This window comes from Sus scrofa, chromosome 13, assembly GCF_054392235.1.
Source record: "Sus scrofa isolate SSC_HxYL_T2T_F1_AM1 chromosome 13, Sscrofa_HxYL_maternal_Yorkshire_Landrace_v2.0, whole genome shotgun sequence".
Taxonomy (NCBI): Eukaryota; Metazoa; Chordata; class Mammalia; order Artiodactyla; family Suidae; genus Sus; species Sus scrofa.
This window is the reverse complement of record NC_139395.1, coordinates 58,754,725-58,781,234: the sequence shown is the minus strand read 5'-3', so window position 1 is coordinate 58,781,234 and position 26,510 is coordinate 58,754,725. Positions and strand designations below refer to the sequence as shown.

The following is a 26,510-nucleotide window of genomic DNA, read 5'->3' as shown; positions in this document are numbered from 1 at the left end:
CTCGGCTGCAGAGGGCTAAGGGATACTTCGGCAACTAGACGGACACCTTCGGAGCCCTTTAGGGCAGCGCATCCAGAACACTCCTGCCCTCCCCGCATCCCCCAAACCTGTAGGCCCCCAAAGTTGTGAATCACGCACGGAACTCTGCCTGGGTTTGGGCTCCCCCCGCCTTTTTTTTTTTTCCACCGGCAAAACCATCACGATTCCTCCCCCTCCCCCTCCCGTCTCTTCCCTCCTTCCCGATTCGCGAACCGATCGCACTTTCCCGAGGGGAGCGCGGGCGCCAGTTGCCTCCTTTTAAAGTTTGAGGGGCGGTGGCGGCGGCGGCCGGCAGGCGCGGTGGAACACAGGGGCCGCTACAGGAGCCGCGCCGCCGCCCATGTCATTCCACTTCAAGTGACTTCATGTGATGTCAGCTGAATGTAAAAGACAGTGATCTCACGCGGAGGGGAAGATGTTTGCCATCAAAATGTGACAGAGGAGACACGCTGCATGGCTCGGAACGCATCTCCTTGGCGGTGGGGGAAAGAGGTAAATGCGAGGTGGCTCTCCTGGTCCTCTTTAACTTTGCCCCTTCACTGTCCAGCTCCCAGCACGAGTGGCGGAGGCCAGGGTCCAGGGAGCGGCTCAGGGGGGTTAATTTGAGGCTCTTTCTTTCTTTTTTTTCTCTCTCTTTTTCCTCTGTAACCCCCCCCCCCCCGCTTTTTCCCTTTCAAAGTCCCAGGGCAGGGGCTGGTGGGTTCCTTTGCGGGCCGGGTTAATGGGCGGTAATTTGGTACCCTTGGGTGCACTTTGTTCTGCCCCTGTTCATTCGAATGCAAATGGGTGACCTGGACCCGACAAGGTGCTTATTAAATTGCGGTTTCCCTCCCTGCCTTTTCTGGGAATGCAGACTTAGAGGAGAGAGGCTGCCCCCTGGCCCAGTCCGGCACGGCTCGGCTACGCGCGCCATGGCAAGCTCGGCTTCCCTGGAGACCATGGTGCCCCCGGCCTGCCCACGCTCTGGAGCGTCGCCGGCCACTTCCAAGACGCTGGCCTTCTCTATCGAGCGCATCATGGCTAAGACGTCGGAACCCCGTGCGCCCTTTGAGCCCCGGCCGGGGGCGCTGGAGGCAGACGGTGGCCAGGGCAAGAAATTGCTCAACCTCTGCTCGCCGCTGCCCTGTATGATCCCCCTCCAGCCCCTAGGCTACGAGGTGCCGTCCAAGACGCTGCTCAGTTACTCCGAGCTCTGGAAAAGCAGCCTCCGGGCGGGCAGCGGCGGTGGCGGTGGTGGTGGAGGAGGAGGAGGAGGCGGTGGCGGCGGGGGGGCCCCAGTGTGCGGCGCCAGCGGCTTGTGCAAAACCAACTGTGGCGTGTGCTGCAAGGCCGAGCTGGGCCTGGCGCCGTCTGCGCTGCCCGCGGGCAGGGTCATCAAGCCGCAGGTCATCAACCAGGCAGTGGGGCTTCCGGCCAGTGGCTCGCTCTACTACTTCAACTACCTGGACTCTGCTGCGTACCAGCCATCTGAGCTCCTCTTCCCGTCTGGCCTCCTCAATGCACAGGCCCCCGCCGCCCTGGCTGCCCACCCCAAGCTCTTTTTGCTGGAGAACGCCAAGTTAGCTGGCCTGGCCGCGGACAAGTTCCCCCATCCGGCCCCCTATGCCCATAAGGAGCGCTTGCCCGCGCCGCTAGAGCAGGTGCTGAAGGAGAACTCAGCCCTGACCGCTGAGCGCAGTGGCGTCAAGGGCCACAGCAAGCTGCCCGGGGGCTCTGCGGACGGCAAGCCCAAAAACTTCACCTGCGAGGTGTGCGGCAAGGTGAGGCCCAGGGTTTGCGGGAGGGGGGTGGTGGGGTTGGAGTAGAGAGGATGGGGGAAGGATGAGCTGAGGCGGCTGTTTTGCTGGGGCAGCCTGGGCTTCCCCTTTCTCAATTTAGAGCTTCCCCATAGCTGTAGGCACAGTTGGGCCTCAGTTTCCTATTCTGGAAAATGGGGATGCCTTTGTCAGTGGCTACACAGGACTGGCATGAGCAGTGGGTTGGGAAGCTTTTTGTAAAATGTAAAAGGGCTCTGGTTTCTAAGAGGGGTTTTGGCTGGGAAGGTGGGTAGGCTGTGCCTTCCCCAGGCTGACTCTGGACTCAGACAGATGCCCACAAGGCCGCCTTGTGTGCTTCCATAGGTATTTAACGCTCACTATAACCTCACCCGCCACATGCCGGTCCACACCGGAGCCAGACCGTTCGTGTGCAAAGTCTGCGGCAAAGGCTTCCGCCAGGCCAGCACGCTCTGCAGACACAAAATTATCCACACGCAGGTACGTGGCCCCGGGATCCCGCCCCACCCAAACCCAACACCCGGCGCCCGAGCAAGTCGTTGGGGAGAGGATGATCAAGGGTTCCCCTCATCCCCCCTACCAGAGGCACCTGTCCCTTCAAGGTGCCCCTGAGGTGGCCTCTCCCAGGACCGGCCTCCGCCTTACAGTGAGCGCGCCCTTTTCTGCAGGAAAAGCCGCATAAATGCAACCAGTGCGGTAAAGCCTTCAACCGCAGCTCCACGCTCAACACGCACATCCGCATCCACGCGGGCTACAAGCCCTTCGTCTGCGAATTTTGTGGCAAAGGCTTTCACCAAAAAGGTAATGTGCGGGTCAAGGCCCTCTCCTCACCTCACCTCGGGACTCAGCGGGTCACTGTTATTGGGAAGGCAAAGAAGGATCCGGAGAGAGGGAGCGCGAGAGCCTCAGGCTCTGGCTCAGCATTTCTTTGGAATCGGGTTGTGCAGGGTTTGGGTGGAAGCTCTTCGAGCCAGGTTAGTAGACCTCGCTGGACTCAGGCTGGTTGCACCGCGAGACTCCTAATTTGGGAGGTGAAAAGGAAGGGGCAGAAGGGAAGGAAGTAGGAGAAAATCATGGTATTTGCCCTATAGAAAAAGCTTCCCTTTGTAGCCGGGACTCTCCTTTGAAAGGGAAAAAAAAAAAAAAAAAATCAAGGCAAAGTCCACCTCCTGGGAAAAGCCTAGACTGGGGGAAACCTCTACTGTCCCCAGCATCCCGCCTGGATTTTCCAGGGCACTTTCGGATCTCCAAGTGGTAGTTAGGGGACCAGAGGGAGTAACTTTAAACATGAGAAGAAAAATAATAATAATAAGGGACGAAGCCCGGGTTCGTGCGAATTTCTTCGAGCGAGGCAACAGCCGGGAGAAGGACCCGATGTGTCTCCCGGCCACGCAAAAGTTTCCAGGCCGGCGGAGCACAGCGGGAGGGACGCTGCGCGGGCCTGGCCCCTGCGGGGCTGGGAAGCGGGGCGGCTGCGCGGGACTCTACCCTCCACCCGGTTGTGAGAGCCCCGGGCTTGATGCGTACGAAGTTTGACAACTTCTTCACTCGGAGAGGTCGCGCCCGCCTAACCAAGCGTCGCCTTCTTTGCGCGGGCACCTGAGCCAACCCCAAGAACACCCCCCACCCAATCCCACTTCATCCCCCACCCCTCCTTTTTTGTTTTTGGTCTCCTGTAGGGAACTACAAGAACCATAAACTGACTCACAGCGGCGAGAAGCAGTACAAATGCACCATCTGCAACAAGGCCTTCCACCAGGTCTACAACCTGACCTTCCACATGCACACCCACAACGACAAGAAGCCTTTCACGTGCGCCACTTGCGGCAAAGGGTTTTGCAGAAACTTTGACTTAAAGAAACACGTGCGCAAACTCCACGACAGCGTGGGCCCCGCTGCCCCCTCCACAAAGGACCTGACTCGGACAGTGCAGAGCTGAGAGCTACTGCCTCGCCCTCCCTTCCAGCCCCATCCAACCCCCAAACAGATCACACGTATAAACTTATTTCTAAAATTAAAAGAAAGGAAAAAAAAAAAGCTATAGCAGAGAGGCTAAAATCTATTTATCGAAACCAGCATATTTTTGGAAAGCTAAACGTTTCCTCGATGACTGGCAGCAATCGCCCGGCTCCCACCTTTGTATATTTGGGAAACTTATTTAAACCTAGTGCGCAGAAACGTATTTAATTCCAGGCCTTGGCTTCTCCTCAGGCTTCGGGTTTTAACCCCAGCCTATCACGTGAACGTCCCGGAAGAGCGCGGCGCCCCCAGCCATCTTTATACAGCCATGTAAATCCTCCTGTACAAGCGAACACGGAATATATACATATATAACTCAATAAACAGAATCATTAGTGCGTCTTTTATTCCCCTCCCCCACAACTCGCCACGAATCGGCTCAGCAACCCCAAAGAACGAAAAGGAAATAGGTGTTTATAGTATTTCCCGCCCAAATGCGACTTCCTCTGGGGCACTGGGACCTAGGTGAGGCCAAACCAGAGCTCCTGCGGCGTTAAGCCAGTTCGGATGCCCCCCTTCCCGCCCCCGCTCCAGGCGCAAAGGCCTACGGCGGCCCCCACGTGGTACCAAGTTTTTATTTGGAGCCTGTTCTGACCAAGGGATTCTGGGTGTTGCCTTATTTGGGTGAGAAAATTAAAATAAGAAGGGGTTAAAAGTGGCTGGATGTAGGAGAGCAGGTTTTAGATGCGTGTCTGGAGAAAAGCGCTGCGCCGCACGAAAGTGAACTGCCAGGGGCACTGCTCCACCGGGGCGCTTCTGGGTAAGTCCCTTCCCTGGGTGATCTAACGGGAGCCACTGTTCCGCCCAGTGGTTTCTGGAGGCCAGTGGTCGCACCTAGCCTGAGCACTGTGGCTCCCGGCCCATACTGCGGTCTGGGGCTGGGCTCCGGGTGCCGCGCGCCCTGCCGCGGGAGGGCGCACCCGGGCTCCCGCAGCTCCAAGCCGCCGCCTTCCGCGTCTGATTACCGCGCAGTTAGCCCATTTCCTGAATAGCTATCTCCGCCGCCGAGCACGCTGATGAAATGATCTCACGCTTGCTTTCTAAGTAATGACCCAAATTAAGAGAGAAAACAGAGACCCTTCAAACAGCATTACATTAATCATCTAATCATTCCCAGGAGGGGGCCGGCCGCCGCCGCCCCGTTTGATCCGAATCTGGATAATCAAGAGCTCGGATTACTGCCTCGGCGCGCTAGGCCTTCTCCTCCGCCGCCCCCCCCGCCCCCGCTCCTAATATTCGCGCCGCGATTCAGCCCACGTTTTCTGGAACAATGTTCCCCAGTGCCGGTAGGAAATGTGGCGCGGGGCCGGGGACCGCGCTTCCACGCAGCCTCACCATTGCAAAGGCTAGGGCCGCGGCGTCTGTGTGCTAATCTCAAGCGAATTCTACTGCAGGTGGAGGCTGTTTGAAGAGAAAGATGGTTAGTGCAAAAGGAACCCCCTAAGTAACTCTGAAAGTGATTTGAGTGAGGACTATCCCAATGGGCGGTATACAGTAGGCGCTCAGTGCTGCTTGCGCCAGGAGCTCCCACAATCAAATAACCTTACATTTCCCGAGCGCTTGCTCCACTCCAGGCACGTTCTTTCGAATGGTCACAGCTCGCAAGCTGGCAATGATTATTCCCACCTTGTGGACTGACGAAGAAATTGAAGCAGATAAAAGCTAAATGACATGCCTAGGGTCATAGAACTAGGAAGTTTCAGAATTCGAAGTCTAGGCTTCTCAAAAACCCAAACTGCCTCCAGTCCTCGTCGGTAGAGGAGGAATATCTCGGTTGGGACCCGGGAAGAAACGTTCGGCTGCTGGGTGGAAGCTCTGTCCAGGTCCCAGCCAAAGGTTGGGTCCCCACCCCCTCACCATCGCAGACCCATTGCGCGGGGAAGGAGAATTGTCGATTTTGTTTGCACAGAGGACAGCGACAGCTTCCTCAGGCTGTCGCGGGGGTATTTTTAGTATCTCCGATTCAGAAATAGGAACGTGTACATTAGAATTCCATTTCCTGAAAGGAGAGCGTCCTCGTTTTTGTGTGTGTGTGTGTGTGTGTGTGTGTGTGTGTGTGTGTATTCCTCCTCCCTCCCTCCCCCCCCCCCAAGTCTGGGAAGACGCAGCCAGGGGAGGGAGAACGAGGAAGCGAGGAGGAATTTAAATGTTAGCTCGATCTGGCTGCATTTCGCAGAGGGGAGATTGGGACCCAGAGGGATATGCAGATTTAACTCCGAAATCTCCGTGGTTGCCACAAACCCCAGGAAACCCCACAATGGGCGAGGAGGACTTGGCGGCTAAAGATATGGAAATAACGACTTGCTCCTCCCAGACTTCTATCCCCAGGGGGCTTGCGGGCTGGTTTTGGGGAGTCTGCTCCTTTCCTGGTATCCTTCTAGGTTTTATTAGCCCCGCCTCGTAGACACACCCCCTCCCCCGTATCTGGGAGCTCTTGGGTGCCCTCAGACAGCGGCCTTAACCACAAATCGTTTACTTCTTGCGCCCCTGTAAGGATACTTGGCAGATGGGCTTCTTGGAGACCAGACACCGGATCAGGGCGAGCCCACCTTCTTCCTAAATAGTTCCAGAATTTGGGGCAAGGGGTAGACACCATAAAATTTAGGGCAAAAGCATCATTTTAGAGCACTCTTAGAGAACTGGGTTTAAAAGTTTAAAGTTATGGGAATCGTGATTGAGTTGTCCTCTTTCCCTTTAAGAAGGAAGATAAATTTTTTTAAAAAGATAGGACACCTCCATCCAGGGAAATAACTTTCTAACCATCAACTGAGAGAACTTTCTTCGAGGAAATTCTGGAATGGTTTCATGGGGGAAAGATCAAAAGGGTTGCCCATCTCATAAAAAGGAGAAATTTGTTTCCGGGTGACAGTTCTGAAGAGGGATGAAGATCTTGTGCTTGCAAACCAGACAGCAAATGAAATAAAGGGTGGAGGAGGAGGCCTTTCTCTCTTAGCTCATCTCTGCTGACAGGGAGAGGCAAGTGACTATGGAGCTGGGATAAGCCTGAGCAGAATTACAGGAATACTCCAACTTCCTTGAGGTAGTTTCCTCATAATCTGCTCCTTACTTAACCTCCACATCAGCTCCTGTCAATCGCTCTCACCGGAGAAGGTGCTATTTCACATCTGGCGGTAACTGTACATAAACAGAGCTCTTCTGTACTATAGCGCTTACGTAGGCTTAGCTTGCCTTTCCTCAGGTTTGAAGTCACGCCTCCCAGGTTTAAGATGTCTGCTTCCCTCAGGTGTAGAATTCAAGAAAGGATTCCTTCACCAGAAAACAGTGTGAAGAGAAAAGGAAACTTCTGTCTGAATTACTCAATACCTTTCACAGCCAGTGCAGGTTCTGATGCCAACACTGAGCCCTTTCAGGAACCATCCTAACTGGGATCCTTCTTAGTTATTCCCCATGCATTGGAATTGATGGGTAAAAGGTCTGTTTTCTGATTTCTTTCCCCCACTCTTAATATTAAACTGTTTGCATGACTTGCAGTTCATATTATTAATAAATGACTGAAACAAGGTAGTCATCAGCTCCATATTAATATTCTAACCTTGATTAAATTGAAGAGGCCGCCCTTAAAAAATATTTTTAAAAAAATCAAATTGCGGGGGAGGGGAATCCTGTCACAGACACAAAAAAGACTCCAATTATCTTTTCCCCTACAAGATGTTTGTTCTGTCCATGACTGCTCACACTTCAGCAATCTTGCCAGCAAGACTCAAAAAAAAAAAAAAAAAAAAAAACCCAAAAAAAACCCCCTCCTTCTTCCAAAGCCACAGCCTTATACATAACAGATTGTACAGTCCTATTGCCTTAGGCGGGTAAGAGGTTCCTCTCTGCAAAGAACGACACAGAGAAGTTGCCAGCATCCAGACGCATTTTGGGGGGCACTGTACTTACTCTTGCCTTGGCTGCAGAAGTGAGTCTATAAGATCCTCATTTTACTGTTTGGCTCACAAGAGGATAGGGAGCCGCCTGAACCAGGCCCAAGAGTCACAGCAAGAAGGCATCCAGGTGTGCTGGTGGTGAATGAATTGGGGGAGCAGAGGGGTAAATAACAGTGAGGGTTGGGTGGGGGGGTTGCTGCCAAAGAGAGGACAGGAGTCTTGAGAAAACGCTGGGAAATAAACAACCTCAAGGCAGCTGCGTTGCCCTTTTCCCTGCACTTCCCTCTCAAACGTCTGAGCAACCAGTTTGCTCCTAGAAACATGTTAATTGCCAACGGAGCTCATTAAGGCATGCACATGCAAAACACAGCAAGAAAGATTAAATGGACAAAAGCGCAATAATGAACTGTCAACAATCGGGCCCATCTACGCGACCAGGATCACTCAAGAATGAGGCATTTAGAGGCAACAAAGGATTGTCTGGGACAGGAAGAAAAGACGACCTAGACTTTTGTTTAGTCAACACAATTGATTACAAATGAGAGATTAACAGGATAGCTTCAGATTTTTTTAAAAAGAGGCAGAAAAGAAAAGTCCAATTAAGTCCACCGAATGTTAACTACATTGCGTTCCATGCCTAGCCCCAAAGAAATTCTCATTAAACCATCCCTGGCGATCCCTTTTGGAAAGTAATTTGTCTCCCTGATGGAGCAGAGAAAGAGAATCGTGTAAAAGAAAGCGTTAGTTCTTGGCACAATGAGCTTAGGAGACACACTAGAAAGAGCCAAAGGGGGAGTTAATGAGCATCTGACAAACTGCTTGGATTCAGGCCTAGAGAACAGCGATGAAAAGATGAAATTGGCCAACAACTATTCTTTATATCAAACATAAAAAGGCCAATCTGAAATGGGGCTGCTCAAAACTGGTTGAAAGTACACAGCCCAAGAAAAGGGAGCCACGGCCAGGCCTCTTGGTGGACACTGGACAGACAGGGACAGAGCTCAACTGGCCAAGAGCTAGAAAATAAGCTGAACGGTGGGCTCGCCATCACAGAGCAAACTCCAGCCACCTGCCTCATGCCTTCGAAGGAGCTGATCTGAAGCTCTTCGTGCCCACCGTCTACCCTCTGGATGCTTCTCTCAGGAGTGAAAAATGTATCAGGCTAGCCTTTGAGGATTCCCCTAGAAGTTCTGGTAATCTAGTCATTAGCACCAAGCATGCCTCAACCTATTCTCTCTTCTCTCTTCTGAAGCCAGAGCGCCCACCCCCCCAGTTGGGGTATCACATGCCACTCATTCACCCTCAGTTCTACTTTCCCTCCTAGTGGCCAGTCAAAACTCTCATCCCCAGCTGACTGCCTTCAGAAATCTCTATGGAGCAGAGGTAGCAGGGAAATGAAGACACTCATCATGCACATGGTTTTGTGGACCAGGTGATGGAGGATTTAAATCATTTCCTTCTCTTTCGCTCTCTCTCCTTTTTTTTTTTTTTTTTTTTTTTTTTTTTTTTGCTTTTTAGGGCCTCACTTGTGGCATATGGAAGTTCCCAGGCTAAGGGTGGAATCAAAGCTGCAGCTGCCAGCCTACACTACAGCCACAGCAATGCCAGATCCAAGCCACATCTGTGACCTATACCACAGCTCACAGCAATGCCAGATCCTTAACCCACTGAGGGAGGCCAGGGATCGAACTCACGTCCCCACGGATCCTACTTGGGTTTGTAACCCGCTGAGCCACAATGGGAACTCTCTAAATCATTTCTTACAGTTCATCTGGATTTGAGACCACCTCCTTTTAATGTTTCATTTTGAACAAAGTCGGTCAATGTGAGCCACAATATTACATCTTAATTAAACATAAGTGTCCAGGCATCCTGACAGCAGAAGCATTTGGGCTTCTTTTACATTCAGTGTCCAGTAAAGCCAGGGAAAGAGAATCTCATGGTTGTGATGGGGTTTTCAACTTAGTCCACCAGCTAAGGAAACCAGAACAAATTCTGTGGTTTCTTAATGCCTTATTTATTCCATCTTTGATGTGGGACTGGTGCCATTTCTGATACTAGAGTGCAGCATTGACATCTTGATTCTAGGTTTTGTATTCTTACTCTCAAATCCTTGGTAACAGCTATCACATTTCTGAGGGCTTGGCTTGCACTTCAGGCTTCGCTCATGCTTCATGGAAAAAATACATTGGTGCCTAGAAGTAAAGAATGGGGAAGAAAAAGTATACCCATTCAAAATAAAAACAGTCATCTAAGATTAAAGACTAGTTCTGGTTTTCAAAGCACAGAGGTGTTAGACAACCTAGAAAGGTATATTTCAGGAAAGAGGGGAGAAAATGAGACTTTTCTGTTGCTGATCAGAGTCTGATATAATTTGGGTTTTTTGGTTTGTTTTATGGAGGCAGCTCATCAAGGTCACATGACCTAGCTAGCCATTGTTTCTCTCTTTTCTTCACTGTTTTTCATTTTTGGTGCTCTTTTTCTTCAGAGTTTCAATGACCTCATTTTGTTCTCTCCCCACCCCCCAAGTGGGTGGGAGTGAATTGCCTTGGGAAGGATAATAGATCTATATAAGGAGAAAGTCAAATGAGTTGGGGCCCCAGGGTGGGGCGTGGCATGGGGGGGGGGGGTCTTGTACCAGAACTGAGTTCAGATCCTAGCTCAGGCACTTATCAGGGAAAATTACTTTGCCTCTGCTTCTTTATCTGAAAAAAAAAAAAAAAAAAAAAAAAAGGAACAGTTCCTATCACATCTGAAACTAATGTAATGTTGTATATCAATTATACCTCAAAAAAACCCCACAAAAAAACACAAAATACCTATCTCCCAGGGTTGTCATGAGGCTTAAATGAGTTAACACATATAATTAGAACTTAGAATAGCACCTGGCACATAGGATGTATTCCAGAAGTCAGCAGTGGTTATTAGAAAAACTCAAGTAGTAAAACGTGAACTTTATGAAGAAATTTGGCATTGTCTTGTCGACTCCTCATTCCATATTCAGGAGATAAGCTTTCTTGACCCATTTTAAAGAGAGGCAAACCAAGTTGCTGACAGTGTATGACTCCCTTTAGTTCATACAACTGGAAGGCAGTGAAGTGGGGACTCAGATGCTTCTGTCTGACTGTAGGGCTATGGTTCTAACAGGAAGGTGTTCAAGAATCACAGAATGTTTTTGCTAAAAATGCACCTGAGGTCTGTTTACTGAGATGCTGGGTCAATGGATCTGTTCTGTAGCCCAAGAATCTGCATTTTAACGTGAAGCAGTTGGTTGTTTCCCCAGACTACACGTGAAGAAACACTGATTTAACATCTGTCCTTTCCATCTCACCGTGATGCTGCCTTTGAAAAATGAAATAACACTATCAGCTTTTCATAAACTAATGCATTTGATCATTCATCCAACAAATATGATGTGAACATCTCTAATGTATCAGACACTATGCTGGGTGCTGGAGTTGCAAGGGAGAAAAGAACATAGCTTCTGCCCAGCAGTTTATAGTATAGTAGGGAAGAAAATCACATCCAACAGAAGTTCCCACATACTTGTTTTTTTGGGTTTGTTTGTTTTGTTTTTCCTAGGGCCACACGCACCTGTGGCATATGGAAGTTTCCAGGCTAGGGGTTCAATCATAGCTGCAGCTGCTGGCCTACACCACAGTCACACCAGATCCAGGCCTTGGCTTCCACATATATCACAGTTCGAAAGCAAGGCAATGCTAGATCCTGTACCCACATCCTCATGGATACTAGTTGTGTTGGTAACCCCATTGAGCCACAAGGGAAACCGCCCCCCATATACTTGGTTATAAGAGTGAAATTGGACATTCAATCCAGTCTAGGGTAGGGGGTGTAGTGGACATCTGCTTTTTTTGACTGCTGATCATCATTCTCCCTCTGGTAACAATATTCAACATTCCTTTGGAGACACCACCCCTCCCCCATTCTCAGTCCTTAAGGTTAATCTGGGACTGGTCCCGCCCTCATTGGTAGGCATGTGACCAGGCTTGGCCAATCAGAGCACAGCATCTTCCTGGCCACAGTGAATGGCTCAGGCCTGCGCACCTGACCCAGATGGGGTAATAAAAACAGAACTGAGGCCAGAGTAGAAGCTCCTTTACCTTGGATTCATAAGCCTGTTTAGTGTTAGTCTGGGGATCTAGTGTATGCATGTTTGTTATAATGTTAGGGAAGACCTTCCTGTACTGACAGTATCAGAGGTGGAGAGGGAGAGGACTTAAAAGCGCCCTTTGGCCTCTAGTGTCATTGAAGCCTGATGCACACGTGGATTTCATAGCTATATGCTCTAACATGGGGTTTCTCTGCTCTTGCCCTGAGACTCCTAACTGAGGCTGAGCAGAAGAAAAGGAGGTCTGAGGTGCCTCTCCAGAGGAAGTCATGCCGGATTTGAGTGGTTGAAGAGCAGGAGGTGTTAGCAACGAAGAAATGGAGGAAGAGCTATCTGAAACGGCCTCAATGAAAGCCCAGAGGTAAAAGATGCAACTGGGTGGGGTTTGGTATGGCTGGGTTTGATACCAAATAGGTGTAACTGAAACTTTGCTCTGCTTCTGAGGAGACTCTGTCTTGCTTTCTCTAAACCTCAGATTTCTCCTCCGCAAAATGGGCACAGCAATAACATGCAAGACATGGGACTGTTATGATTCGGTGCATTGGGGCAAGTCAAACACCTGATTCATTGCAGACATTCAGGTAAGTGTTTGTAATTATCATCACCGGAAGGTGAGGCATCTTAAATGTCTTGCATGGCCCAATGGAGTGGTCTGTTGGAGGCTAGAGATGTTTTAGAGCAGAGATTGTACCCTAGTACTCTTATTAGCATCTGTCTGGCTACTGAAGCCTGCTTGTTTCTGAGTAATCCAGGGAATATAGACGAAATATTTGTTACAGACTTTGGAGTCCCATTGACCAGCTGATTCCAGTACTCACCAGCTGTGTGACTGTGCGTGCTGCTGCTTAATGCTGAGACCCAGCTGCCCATTTTAAAATTCTTTAACATTAACAAGGTTGTTAGAAGGACTTAAATTAGATAATATGTGTAAAGTGCCTGGCACATAGTTAACATGCAATAAATTAGAGCCATTTACTCTGACTACATACTGATTACCACTCCTACAGTTATTACCCTTCAAATTTCGAGCTCCTTGGTGCAGCATTCTTTAGCAAAGTGTGTGTGTGCTATATGCATTTACAAGGGCAAGGATTCACTGTCACAAGGTTCACTGCCATGTACCCAAGCCTTGGCACATAATGGGTATGCTAAATTTAAGAGCTGGAATCTGATTCCTCTCCTCCCCATGGGCAGGGAGGTTACCCCGCTCAGTCTTCTGGGGAGCCACTGCCATCCTCATTTTGTAGCAATTCAGGTGTAAAACAAATATTTATTGGAGGCCTGCTATGTGCCAGGCATTGTGATGGGGATACAACTGTAAATAAGACAGACTTTGTGGTTCTTAGCATCATGAAGGTGGGACATAAGTGATGAACAAGACAAGAAACAGGAAACAACTTCAGATTATAATCAAAACCAGGAAAGGAAGGAAATCAAAGAGAGTGGTGACCTGATAGGACATGTGTGGGAGAAGACTGCTTGAAATAAGTCATTGATATCAGTCTCAGTACAGTTCAATCCTTTTTGCGCTCAAGAACTGAGAGAAGCATCAACACATTTCAAGTTGGCCCTGGAATCAATCCGTTTGGACCTAATCACAAAGCCACTCCTCTTCCAAAGCTTCTAACTGCCCATTGGTTGGTCCCGCTCAAATCTCTTTGGGACTCATAAAAAGTGTTTTCCCATGTATACTACAGAAAAGGAAAAGCACCCCTGGGCAGTGGATGCTACAGGCCATTGACCCACATAACATTTTCCCACTGAATGGCATGGTAATTGATCAAAGTAAAAAAAATTTATAGAAAGAGATACTGCTGCCATGTTTTTTAAGCATGCGATTCCCAGCCAAGTCTCCAGATGGAATCACCGAAGCAACACATCCTTGACTTAAATGTGACTGTTTAACAGTTATATTGGGTAGGCCATATTTTTCCACAAGGAGGTGGTTGCTTGTCTTAGGAACTTGAGACTCTTAACAGACTTTTGGGTGAGAGCTTTCCAGGATACCACTCTTTTTCTCTCACTTCCTGAAGTCACAGAAGTCAGAGACCTAGCTGTGGTGTCTGGAGAGAGGAGTAATAGAGTGAACTGTTACCCAGCTAATGGAATGATGAGGTTTGTGGGATGTCTTAATGCCAATGACTGCCACTAATGAGCAGTCCATAAGCAAGTGTAAGGTTGGTTCTGTTTGTTTTTGCCTGACTCTTGTCCAGTTTCCCTTCTGATTATCAACATTCTGATTTTGCACAGAGGGAGCTGCCCTTCCCCTCTGAGTATAGATCATTTGGATTTGTGAAGAAGCCCCCCCCACCACCAAATGACATGTCCACCAGCCAAGGGACAGGCATGGAGCATAAGCTAGATCACAGAGATGCTTTCTTTGGAATTCAGCCCTTCAGCAGAGGAATAAAACTACAAATGACTGAAACTCATTCATTCTGAGGAGACTGTGGATCAGCTTGTTGCTTTCATATCCTGAGTTGCCCTAATTCCTTCCCTTCCAAACCTGCTGTCACAACCTTCCCTTTGTTCTCTCTCTCTCTCTTTTTTTTTTTTGGTCTTTTTAGGGCCAAACCCACAGCATAGGAAGTTCCCAGGCTGGGGTAGAATCAGAGCTGTAGCCGCTGGCCTATGCCACAGCCACACGATGCCAGTTCAAGCCACATCTGCGACCTAAACCGCAGCTCACAGCAACACTGGATCCTTAACCCACTAAGCAAGGCCAGGGATTGAACTGCATCCTCATGGATACTAGTCAGATTCATTTCCCCTGAGCTACAAAGGGAACCCCCTTCCATTTGTTCTCTCAGCTGCCCCATAATGTTCCAATGAATTAATTTTCCACATAAATTGGCCAGAGATTTTTCCGATAACCCAAAGATACTGATAACCCATAACCCATCTTCTTGTAATCCTTAGAAACAGAACATCAGAAGTTCAAAATTGGATTGTCCTCCCCCTTCATTTTTATTGCCTACATAAGTATCTTCATTTACTTCTGAGAGTCTTTCAAGTATACATGGTCTACTCCCAAGGCCATGACATGAAAAATTTTTAGAGGAAGAAAATTCTATAATCATATCCACACCTCACATTTATATTCAGCATAAAAATGTCTTCAGAGGTGGGGTTGAGGCTGAGCCAAGCACCTCAAGGAAGGGAAAAGTTAAAAATATAGCACTCCTAGAGTTCCCATCGTGACTCAATGGTAACAAACCTGACTAGTATCTATAAGGACTCAAGGTCGATCCCTGGCCTCACTCAGTGGGTTAAGGAACTGGTGTTGCCATGAGCTGTGGTGTAGGTTGCAGACATGGCTTGGACCCCACATTGTTGTGGCTGTGGTGTAAGCCAGCAGCTGCAGCTCTGATTTGACCCCTAGCCTGGGAACCTCCATATGCCATGGGTGTGGCCCTAAAAAGACAAAAAAGAATATATATAAAATATATACATGTGTGTATCTGCATATATATATATATATATGTATATATACACACACACACATACATATATATATAGCCCTCCCATGAGGAGACTGAGGATGGTTTTGCTTAGAACTCTGAGGGAGGGAAATGGGGAGATGTTGGTCAAAGAGGACAAACTTTCCATTAGAAGTGTAATAAGCTTTGGGTGGGGGGTCTAATATACAGCATTGCTAATATAGTTAACATTACTGAATTTTATACTTGAAAGTTGTTGAGAGTATATCTTAAATATCTGCACTGCCAAAAAAAGGTAATTATGTGAATTATGTGATGTGATAGAGGTGTTAGCTAGCATGATAATGGTGATCATTTCACAATATATGTGTATCAAATCAACATACTGTGCACCTTAAAGTGACACACTGTTACTCATCAACTACATTTTCAAAAGGCTGGTGGGGGGGGAGGAGGAGCCCAAAATAAAAAAGAGCAAGCTCTCAGAATAGAATCTGGTTAATTTTTTCCAGCAATCCCTTGATGTAGGAACAACTAAAGTCTACTGAAAAAGAGGGTCTCAGCATAGACTTCAGAAAGATATTGGCTGAGATCGAGCAGTGCATTGAGAGAAGGCTGGCTTTCCTTCCTGGGGGTCTGAGCCTAGAAATCTGTGCTTTGTTTATTGAAGGACACAGATCCTAAAACCTGGTGCACATATGGGCCAAAAAGCATTATGTGTCTATCATTTGTCTCTTTCCAAAAATCAGTTGGTATAATTTCACCCCAAACCTCATATATTCAATAAAAAGAGAAAATCAAGGTTAAAAAAATAGGAGGCAAATACACTAGCTACTAGGGTTACTGAGAGAAGATTGGCTGTGATGGACACAGGGTATCCTGGTAGCTAAAGGGAAGGACAATGGGTTATGTTATGCTGATATTCTTCATGAGATGGCAGAAAACAGGACAGCTTCCTTGATCAGATTTTTCTTAAAGATGTCCAGTTACCTCTTTAACCTTGAATATTGTAAGTCTGTGCACATAAGCCCACCTGAAGGCTAGTACCAGCTGGGGGGTGTAGGAATAACTGGAAGGTGCCAGCCAATTTCCATCATGGCACAGAGGTCACAGAAGAAGAAATGTAGCAAAACACAGCCCTCTGACACTTGTAGCTTCCTCATGAAAATGCATGGCTTTTAGATACATTGTCCTTTTGGCCACATTTTTCTCTCCTATAAATTCCTCTCATGTTATACATCTATGATAAGATGTGCAGGTGTTCTCTGGGGAAGAGGGCAGAGTGGAGATGCATGTCTTGAGTAAGCCAGAGTAAATGTGGGATTTGAACTGTAGGCCTAAGATTAATTTGAAGAAGGTGCAGCGTCTCTATGGTTTTTCTCTCAAATCTATAAAATTGACATAAGACCATTGACTGTCTTCTGCAAAGGAAGATTGCGTTGGAGAAAGAATGCACTGATGTTTGCAGTTGCCTCCCTCGAGGGGCACTTTGTAGAACTCGCAAGTGGAAGCTCTACGCTTAAAGTACTCCTCACATTGCTTCTACTTAGATCATGGGAAATCAATAGCTTTGGAAGCCAGTGTTATACATTCCATCCTCTGGGGAAATAAATGCCAAAGTGTCTGCTAGAGAGAAGAGATTTTCCTTTCCCCATGAGTTTCTTGTTTGTTTGTTTTATAATGATTTTTTTTTTCATGTTAACTGTTTTACAGTGTTCTGTCAATTTTCTACTGTACAGCAAGGTGACTCAGTCACACATACATGTATACATTCTTTTTTCTCACATTATCATGCTCCATCATAAGTGACTAGATACAGTTCCCAGTGCTACACAGTTCTCATTGCTAATCCATTCCAAAGGCAATTGTTGGCATCTATTAACCCCAAAGTACCACCTCACACCAATCAGAATGGCCATCATTAATAAGTCCACAAATAACAAGTACTGAAGAGGGTGTGGAGAAAAGGGAACGCCCCTGCACTGCTGGTGGGAATATAAATTGGTACAACCATTATGGAAAACTGTAAGGAGGTACCTTAGAAAACTATACATAGAACTACCATATGACCCAGCAATCCTACTCTTGTTTGTCTTTTAATGGTGGCTGATTTCCTGCTCTATTTGAGTTTTTCCTGGTATTTTGCACCTGCTGTTCCCTTTCTCAGCCTATAGAGTGGCCGTCCTTTTCCCTCACTTTTCTTGTGGCTGGCTCCTGCTCATCCTTGGAGTGTAGCATGTTTTGGAAAGATCTGTCCTGGAAAGGAAGGTGTTAACAGGTTACAGACCCCGTAATAGCACTTGGAGTGGGATTGGCCTACAAAGAGTCTGATACTTGCCAAAAGCCTATAGCTGCCCTGACTCCACCTCATTACCCTAGATGTGTTTCCTTTCTCTCCCCCGCCTTCCACACTTCTTCCCTTCTTTTCCTTTGTAGTACTTTGTACAGGTTATATATTTACTTGTTCCATTCTTATTGGCTGCACAAATATACTGAAAGGACTACAGTGTGGGGTCATATTGTCACCAGTGTGTGCGGTGCTCAGCTCCAGGCCTGGCACCTCATAGGCGCACATCACATCTACATCTGAATAAAGGTAGGTACTTCCTCCTTGGAAAGAATAGGCAACATTCAGATGGTCATTGTCACTGTCTCCATGATCTCTCTCAAACGGGGTGGGAGGGAGGGGGCAAAAACTCAGGTCAACAGCATTTCTATCCTATCATGAAAATAAGCACTTATTTGGTATTTACTATGCACAAGGAATTTTATGAGCACTATATATTTTGGGGTTTTTTATTTTTTGCCTTTTTAGGGCTGCACCTGCAGCATATAAAATTTCCCAGGCTAGGGGTCGAATCGGAGCTGTAGTTGCCGGCCTACACCCACAACTACAGCACTGAGGGATCCGAGCCACATCAGCAACCCGCACCACAGTTCATGGTAATGCCAGATCCTTAACCCACTGAGCAAGGCTAGGGATCAAACCTGTGTCCTCATAGATACTAACTGGGATCATTACCACTGAGCCACAATGGGAACAGCTCTGAACATTGTTTTTACTTCTCTTAAACCTTCAAGACACATGTCCTTTGATTTGGGGGAAAAGGAAGCTCCCCAAGATCACGTTTGGTCCGGCTGTTATGGGCTGAGTAGGCATTTGATAGTAGGGCCACCTCCCTTTGTGCCCTTTCCACCTTATCAAGAAGTCTTCTCCCCTCCTGGACCTGGCTGAATTTTATGCCCCCTCGAACTTAGTTCAACAAGCTTCCTTCCTCATTCAAAATGTTCACAGCTCTTATCTATAGGTCTCATATGATGTCTCCTATTTTTATGCATTGGGTCACCAATTTCTTCTTAAGATCTCTTTCCAGGACTCAACCATCCAGCCTACTCTGCCCTCAGCCTACTCAACAAGCCCATCCTGTGTCCCACTCTCCTTCATACTTTGGGGATTAGCTGTACTGATATCTTTCTGTCCTTGCAACAGCCACATCCTTTCATAACTTGGGTCCCTGAGGATGCTGTTCCCACTGCCTGATGCAGTCTTTTCCCCAATCTTATGTTTAGCCCTCTGCCTCACTGAAGTCTCACCTCCAGTATGGCCTATGAGAAGGGAACACCCACACCTGTTCCCTTCACCCCATCTAGCATTATGCAAGGACCTTGATTTCGTTTTCAGTGTTATCACAACTAGTAATAATTTTTGTAAGCTGGTTTGCTAGCTTTTCTTTATTTCCTGCTTCAATCTCAGCTCCATGTGAGTAGGAATGATGTCTGCCATGTTCATTGTGCATCTCCAGTGCCCACGTGTCTGGCTCAACACTGTACTTGGCCCATAGTAGATGCTCAGTAACTATTTGTTGGAAAACACTGGGTCATGTCAGTCCTCTGCTCAAAACCATTTATCATTTACCACTCAGAGTAAAAGCATTTCTCTGGCTTTTAAAGTCCCCTTCCTCCTGCTTTCATCCTCTGGACCTGGCATCTCTGAGCTCATCCCCTCCCTCATTCTTCCCCTCACTCACTCCATTCCAGCTCCACTGGCCTTCTTGATGTTTCCTGAACATGCCAAGCAAGCTCCTGCCTCAGGACCTTTGTACCTGCTGTGCCTACCTCTGGGAGCCTTTTTTGCCCATGGATTATCTCTCTCCCTTGAAGTCTTTGCTCACATCTTGTTCTTTGAGGCCAGGCCTTCCCCTATCCATCCATTTGAAATGGGAAACTTTCCCATACACACCCTCAGTCACACACTCAGACTGACTCCCACTCATTCCTTCTTCCCCTTCCCTTCTTAATTTATTGTCTGTCTGCTTCTACTAGAGTGCAGGCTCCATTAAGGCAGGGATCTTTATATATTTTCTTCACTGCTGCGTTCCTTAGATCCCAGAATCACTACCTAACTCATAATAGGTGTTCAGCAGATATGGAATGAATGGATATCTTGGCCCTTCTGATCTGCCTCATTATTCTTCATGGCCCTGGGAGTTACAGCACACTTTCACTAAATATCACTTCAGAGAATGAATTAATTTGTCACCTAGATGCTAAATATGGTCCCTTCAAAGAGTATACCAGACATTTCGATAAACTACAGATCTTCCACAACCCCTTGAAAAGACTTTCAGAGAAATAATACAGCAATAGTACTGCAAAGCCTTAGCTTTCTGTTATCACTGGTGATTCTGGCTAATCATTAATAAAACAAAATGATGTCTTTTCTTGCCATTATTTTTTTTCTCTTCTCCCTGACCTCTCTCCTAGCTTCCCCTTTGCAGACTCACACTGTAGACCCTCTCTGGGCTGAGGAGCTGGCTTCTAAGGATGGGATAGTTCTAGCAATCCTTGGGATGTATAAGCTTTTGGTTAAGCTCTCCTCTTCAAAGAGAAGACAAAAAAGTATTCAGGGAGTTCCCATTGTGGCTCAGTGGTAACGAACCTGACTAATAACCATGAGGATGTAGGTTCAATCCCCGGCTTCGCTCAGTGGGTTAAGAGTTGTGGTGTAGTCACAGATACCACTTGGATCCCGTGTTGCTGTGACTGTGGTGCAGCTGCAGCTCCGATTCAACCCCTAGCCTGGGAACTTCCATATGCCAAGGGTGGGGCCCTAAAAAGACCAAAAAAAAAAAAAAAAAAAGGCATTCAGGAAGTGTTGAGGAGGTTAGATTTATGAAGCGTTTTTATACCCTTATTTGTCCAAAGCTAAAAGCTGCAGTTCAAAGATTACCTTAACTGGTATAGCTTTCTTTTTATTATTTTTTTTTTCATTGAGGTATAGTTGAATTACATTGTTGTTGTATGACTTTCTCATCACTTCAGGGCACAAGGTATGGGATGAGCTGGGCTCTGTGAATCTTAGGAACCATGTGAAACAAAATTGTCTGAGTGTTTAGTATTTGTTTTAAGAAATAGACCTTCTTGGAGTTCCCGTTGTGGCTCAGTGGAAACGAATCTGACTGGGAACCATGACATTGCAGGTTAGATCTCTGGCCTTGCTCAGTGGGTTAAGGATCTGGCGTAGGCTGTGAGCCGTGGTGTAGGTCGCAGATGTGGCTTGGATCTGGTATTGCTATGGCTCTGGCATAGGCCAGTGGCTACAGTTCCAATTGGACCCCTAGTCTGGGAACCTCCATGTGCCGCAGGAGCAGCCCTGAAAAGACAAAAAGACAAAAAAAAAAAAAAAAAAAAAAAAAAAAAAGAAAAAGAAAGAAAGAAATAGACCTTCCTTTTAGGGTATACAGCATTTTTCCTTTTGCAGAGAGCTTGAGGTACTTTCCTACCTGCCTTCTTTTTCCCCTGGGTTCACTTTCCTCCCTGGCTTCTTGCTTTCTGCTCTGCCAGCATCTCAAGCTGTCTGCCGCTAGAGCACATAGCAGCCTCTTCTTCGTGCACCTGTTTCTTCACCTCTACCCACCCTCATTTACAACCTTCTTGAGCACAGAGATAGTAGGGGTTCCCAAACAGGTTCACTGGAAAAAATTAATAGAAATTCTCTTCTTTTCATCAGCAATTTGGATTGCTACCTTTAAAAACAAATTGTATTTGATTGAAGTGTGGTTAATTTGCAATGTTGTGTTAATTTCTGCTGTACAGCAAAGTGATCCAGTTATACACATATATTCTTTATCATATTCTTTTCTCCTATGGTTTTTCACAGGGTATTGAATAGCGTTCCCAAGTAGGACCTTGTTTGCTTTTCCTTATCCCAAACTCCCATTCCTCCCCCCTCCCCACTTTGGCAACCACAAGTCTGTTCTCTATATCCATGAGTCTGTTTCATCTATGGATTGGATTTCCGAATTGGTAACTTTTATTTGACCTAAATGTGAGTCACATCCTAACTACTCTTCTCAGACACCTGATGAAGAAAAAAAAGTCTCATTTTAACTTTTTAGGAAATTTAGGTGAAAATACTTGCAGAATCTGTACTTATCACTTTGACTTAAAAACATAATATATCAGGAGTTCCCGTCATGGCTCCGTGGTTAATGAATCCGACCAGGAACCATGAGGTTGGGGGTTCGATCCCTGGCCTTGCTCAGTGGGTTAAGGATCTGGCGTTGCCGTGAGCTGTGGTGCTCGGGGGCTCGGATCCCACATTGCTGTGGCTCTGGTGTAGGCCGGTGGCTACAGCTCCGATTCGACCCCTAGCCTGGGAATCTCCATATGCCGTGGGAGCGGCCCAAGAAATGGCAAAAAGACACACACATACACACACACACACACACACACAAAAATATATATATATATATATGTATATGTATATGTATAGTATCAGATTTCCCTTATGACACAGTGTGTTAAAGGTCTCAGGTCGCTGCTGAGGCACAGGTTTGATCCTTGGTCTTGGAACCTCTACATGCCACGAGTGTGGCCAAAAATTTTTAAATTAAAAAATAAAAACAGGTATATCTTGGCACAGTTTAAATGCTTCTGAGGGAAGTGTGGTTGGAAATCCCTTCTTTAGCATATTTTACAAAGTATGAGAACATTTTAAGGGTTTAAAAGCCATGAATTTTCGTAAAAAACTCATCTTTTGTTAATCACAAATGCCCCTTAAGCCAAATAGTTTCTAAATCCTGCTTCAGAATTTGCTTCTGTGCTGTAGCTCTTAGATTGATCAATTTTCAGAAGTTGTAGGAGAGAAAAAAATTCTCTCTCCAAATGATGTTTATAATCTCAAATCTAAATTAAAACATGTCGATTCCACAGCAATAGTCACTATGGAAATAGAAACATATAGGCCTCGATTCTAAATCAAGAGAGTGTTTAGCTGGGTGGTATATATTTTCCATCATGTTTTTGAAAAATCTGTTACAGTGTATGCATTTTCAGAGGCTTGGATTTGATAAGCTTCTAAGAAATAGTATATGTGTGGGTCAGATTAGAATTAAATGTACACTTTTCAAATATGGTTTATAATGTTCTGTCCCTGTTAATGAAAATCCTGTTGAATTATTAAACTTATTTTATGGGATTTTAAATAGCAATAAAGAAATATATTTGAAATCCATGGAAGCTTCTGTAGCAGGCAGATATGCCTACACAAATCCATTCGAATTTTTCTAAAATTCAAATGTCGTATTAAGAATACTTGTAAGTGCAGAATGGATTTTAAAGAGTTTAAATAGAATTGCCACTCACTTCTCAATTTACACCTAATTATCAAGCTTTATATAGTTTTAGAAACTGTTTAAAAATATATTTGCTAGTTTCAAAAATTGTCAGCTTTTTAAAAACCCCAAAGGTAATAATAGAAATAATTTATTCTCAAGGTATATTATGCCAAAAAGGGACTTTACGCTTATTTAGAAGTTTTAGAAGTTAAAAAAGCTTGTTCCCCCATGTTCAGCTGAATGAGTGTTCATAATTTTAAACTTTTTCTACTAATTAGTCAACAGATAATCCTTCGCCCAGTATCTGTATGCCTACTATGTGCTAGGCAGTGTTCTAAAATTGAATGTCATTTCTCAAATAATCTAAAACAAACATACCATGATCACTTTGCTTTAAATAGCATAGCCAAGCATATAACTCTTTTATATAAACTATATACTTCTTCTCATTTAAAAATTGCATCATTCCTTTCTTTCAAGGATCTCAAGGTGTTTTTAGCATCAAAACAATTATCTTAAGATTACCCTCCTAAATGTAATGAAACTAAATCCTACCTACCTTCGTTTGCACCAGGCATGACTTTCTAAACATTACAAACACAAGGAGACATTATACAACACCTTGAGAGTGATATAGCACTTCTGCCCGTGTCTTGCCCAGTAAGCTCTCATCAGTTGCAGAATGAGGGTGGCCTAGCGTGCTCTTTCCCACAAAAAGATCTCTTGTTAAAATTTAGTCAGTCTTCTAATTTTCTCTCTCTTTCTCTCTCCAAATCTTTGGCATCTCCCCCTCTGCTGACACTTAACATCAAAAATCACCTGCTTATATACACTGCGCAGTACCGTGTAATGAAATAGGTCAGCCAATCTTGTGTCTGTGTTCAGAATTTGAACCATTTGGATGTCTTTTTAAGTGTACAGCTTGTCTCAACTTCCTCAGTAGCAACTAACACCTTGTATCATGCCTCCAAACTTATTAGGGTTGATGATATGTGAAATCTAGATGTGTAAGAGTTTTTACCCCAATGTTCTAATAGGCTTAGTGGAGGCACCCAACTTTTTTTCCTTTCCACTGGCATGTGGAAGTTCCCGGGTCAGGGACTGAATCCACGCCACAGCAGCTACCTGGGCTGCTGCAATGACAATGCCAGATCCTTAACCCGCTTTGCCTCTAGGGACCTCTGGCATCAATTTTCCTGTCAACATTTCCTGCTTTCTATCCAACCTCTCCCTGTTTCTCAGACATGTGTACCATTAGTGTTTTTCTCTGATTCCATATCAACTCATAAACTTACTTTGCTTTTGAGCTAAAATGACCAGCTGTTTTGGAGTCACAGATCCTCCACTCTTAGTTTAGGCTCACTAAGTACTTAATGAATAATAGATGGGAAGTTTAGTCTAAACTTGTAAAATGCTGATGTGTCACTTTTAGAACTCTTAGCTGCAAGCAACATGCAAGAGGCTTGAGTGATGAGGAAACTGATCATTTCATGTTGTAAGAAACTTGCAAGTAGGAGCTCAGGTGTGTTGCTGTGTGATTGTCTTAGATTGGCCCCCTTCTAGGTGAAGTCTTCCTGGAGGCTTGTAGAAAGATGCTGCGGGAACCCAGCCTCATGTGCAGCTCTGACATTGTCCAAATGAACATTCTTCTGTCTCTGAGGAGCAGGAGGACCTTTTCCAGAATCCCTCCTGGCTGGCCAGGATTTTTATCTTGTTTATTCCTAAACCAATCAATGGGAGAAGGGAATTAGCATGACTGGTTTAGATAAAATGGAGTGTTTCACCCAGAAATACCAAGCAGGGTGGGGCAGCTGCCCTGAAGTGCTTAAGGCTTGCAAAAAGGTGACATCTGAATAAAATCAAGTTGCAGTTAAGAAGGGGGCAGAGGAAGCAGTGATGTAAATGTTAGATAGCCAGCCAAATTCAGGAAGTCAGGGTCCTTGTAGAACTGATGGATGATTTTTCCCAGGTTAGCAAAAGGAAGGCTGAGTGTGATGTGATCATCTTTTGGTTCATAGGGCTTTTTAGTTCCATGTCTCAGTATAATAAAAACACCAAGGATAGACAAATGTATTCAATGTTGGAAACTCCCACTTAATACAAAAATAGAATTTGCCTTTTAAAAAAAATTAGCAGTCTATCCAATCAACTTGCCTTGTAAGTTAGCAATTACAACTAACAACAGAAATAAAGCAGTTAATAACCTCTGTGTCCAAAGTTCAAAATATTATCAATGGAGAGAATTAATTAGCTGAAGGCATCTGAATACATTTTGTAATTTGTTTTCCTCTAATTTGATTTGACATTTATATTAAACCCAGATTTTGAAAAAAAAATGTTTTTGATGCTCCTTGGCATATCTTTGTACTACATTATGTGTTGCTGTAGAATTTACAAGATCAACATTTAGATGTCACCAGAGAGACATACATCCTTGTACTGTGATAGACATTATCAGGCGCTCCCAAAGTAGCAGCAGCTATTTACATTGAACTTAAATAGACAACTATGGAAATGTCAGGATGCATTACATTTTTGGAAATTGGAAGCATTGAAGAGAATTAGGCTTTTCGTTTTTTGATTTGCATTCAAGTGACCAGAAAGAGTCTTTTGTTTTAGAGTGATTCTGTATGGGCAACGGAAAGCCAGGTAGCTAGAAGTCTCTGACCATGCATCACCAACCTTTAGAGCATCATGAAATCAATTTAGGGGTCATTCCACCATCCTTTTTACCTTCTATTATTTAGTTTAAAAAAGAAAACAGGAAAATTGAAAGAGCATTATGCAGATTTAGGGTAAGAGTAGTTCAGTTCATGTGAACTTATTTTTTTTTTAATTATGAAAAAGTTCAAGCATATATGAACGTAGAGAGAATAATATAATAAACCCACATATGTTCATTACCCAGATCCAACAGTTATCAAGATTTGTGCCATACCAGTTTCATTTCTTTTTTAGTCGATTATATTTTAAAGTGAATCCCAGACATTACTTCATTTCACTCTCATATATTTCAGGATGTGTATATATATTTTAAGTATATGCATTTTCTTACATAACCACAATGTAATTGTTAACAATCCTAATGAAATTAACAGTTGATGTCATGTAATAGCCAATCTCCAAAATACTCAAATATTCTCTTCAGTGAACTCTTTTGAAAAATCTCTTTACCATTGGCTTAATTGAAACAGGAAACTTTTATTTATGTGTCTGTATGTTGGTGGGAAGTCACAGCTTGACATAGATTTCTTAATGTGGGTTGCAGCAAACATTGTGGATGGTATTGCTGAAGGCATTGACAGATTTTCTTTGGGAACTCAGGGGTAAACTCTTCTTGTAGATAAGCAGTTTCTGTAGATGTCCAAAAGTAGCATAAAGTAAAAATTTCAGCCATCAATTGCTTGTTTCTTCTGTTTCCAAAGCTATGGAAATGCTTTGACTCTTTTTTCTTTTTCCCAAATGAGGTATCAGAATTTTCTTAATATATGAATATACAAGCTATTCATTCTAAGAGGCTATTGATTTGACTCTTTGTGGTACTTAAGTAAGTCACACTAAAGGAGAAGCAGCCTCAGGTTTACAATCTCATCCTCAAA

General features: G+C 45.3%; 1 protein-coding gene across 1 annotated transcript; it reads left to right on the top strand.

Moving 5' to 3' along the window:
• Window positions 1–259: 259 nt before the first annotated feature.
• FEZF2 (FEZ family zinc finger 2) lies at window positions 260–3,820 on the top strand. The gene is made up of 5 exons (XM_021069124.2): window positions 260–531; window positions 893–1,799; window positions 2,160–2,294; window positions 2,483–2,615; window positions 3,494–3,820. The coding sequence occupies exons 2-5, from the start codon at window positions 951–953 to the stop codon at window positions 3,751–3,753; spliced, it is 1,377 nt and encodes a 458-aa protein (XP_020924783.1). The 5' UTR covers window positions 260–531; window positions 893–950; the 3' UTR covers window positions 3,754–3,820.
• The last annotated feature ends 22,690 nt before the right edge of the window (window positions 3,821–26,510 follow it).

Excerpts from the sequence above, each read along its gene's own strand:
- FEZF2 (XM_021069124.2), top strand. The coding sequence starts at position 951 with ATGGCAAGCTCGGCTTCCCTGGAGACCATGGTGCCCCCGGCCTGCCCA. Across the intron at positions 1,800-2,159 it reads CCTGCGAGGTGTGCGGCAAG|GTATTTAACGCTCACTATAA; the intron begins GTGAGGCCCAGG and ends GTGCTTCCATAG. Across the intron at positions 2,295-2,482 it reads ACAAAATTATCCACACGCAG|GAAAAGCCGCATAAATGCAA; the intron begins GTACGTGGCCCC and ends CCTTTTCTGCAG.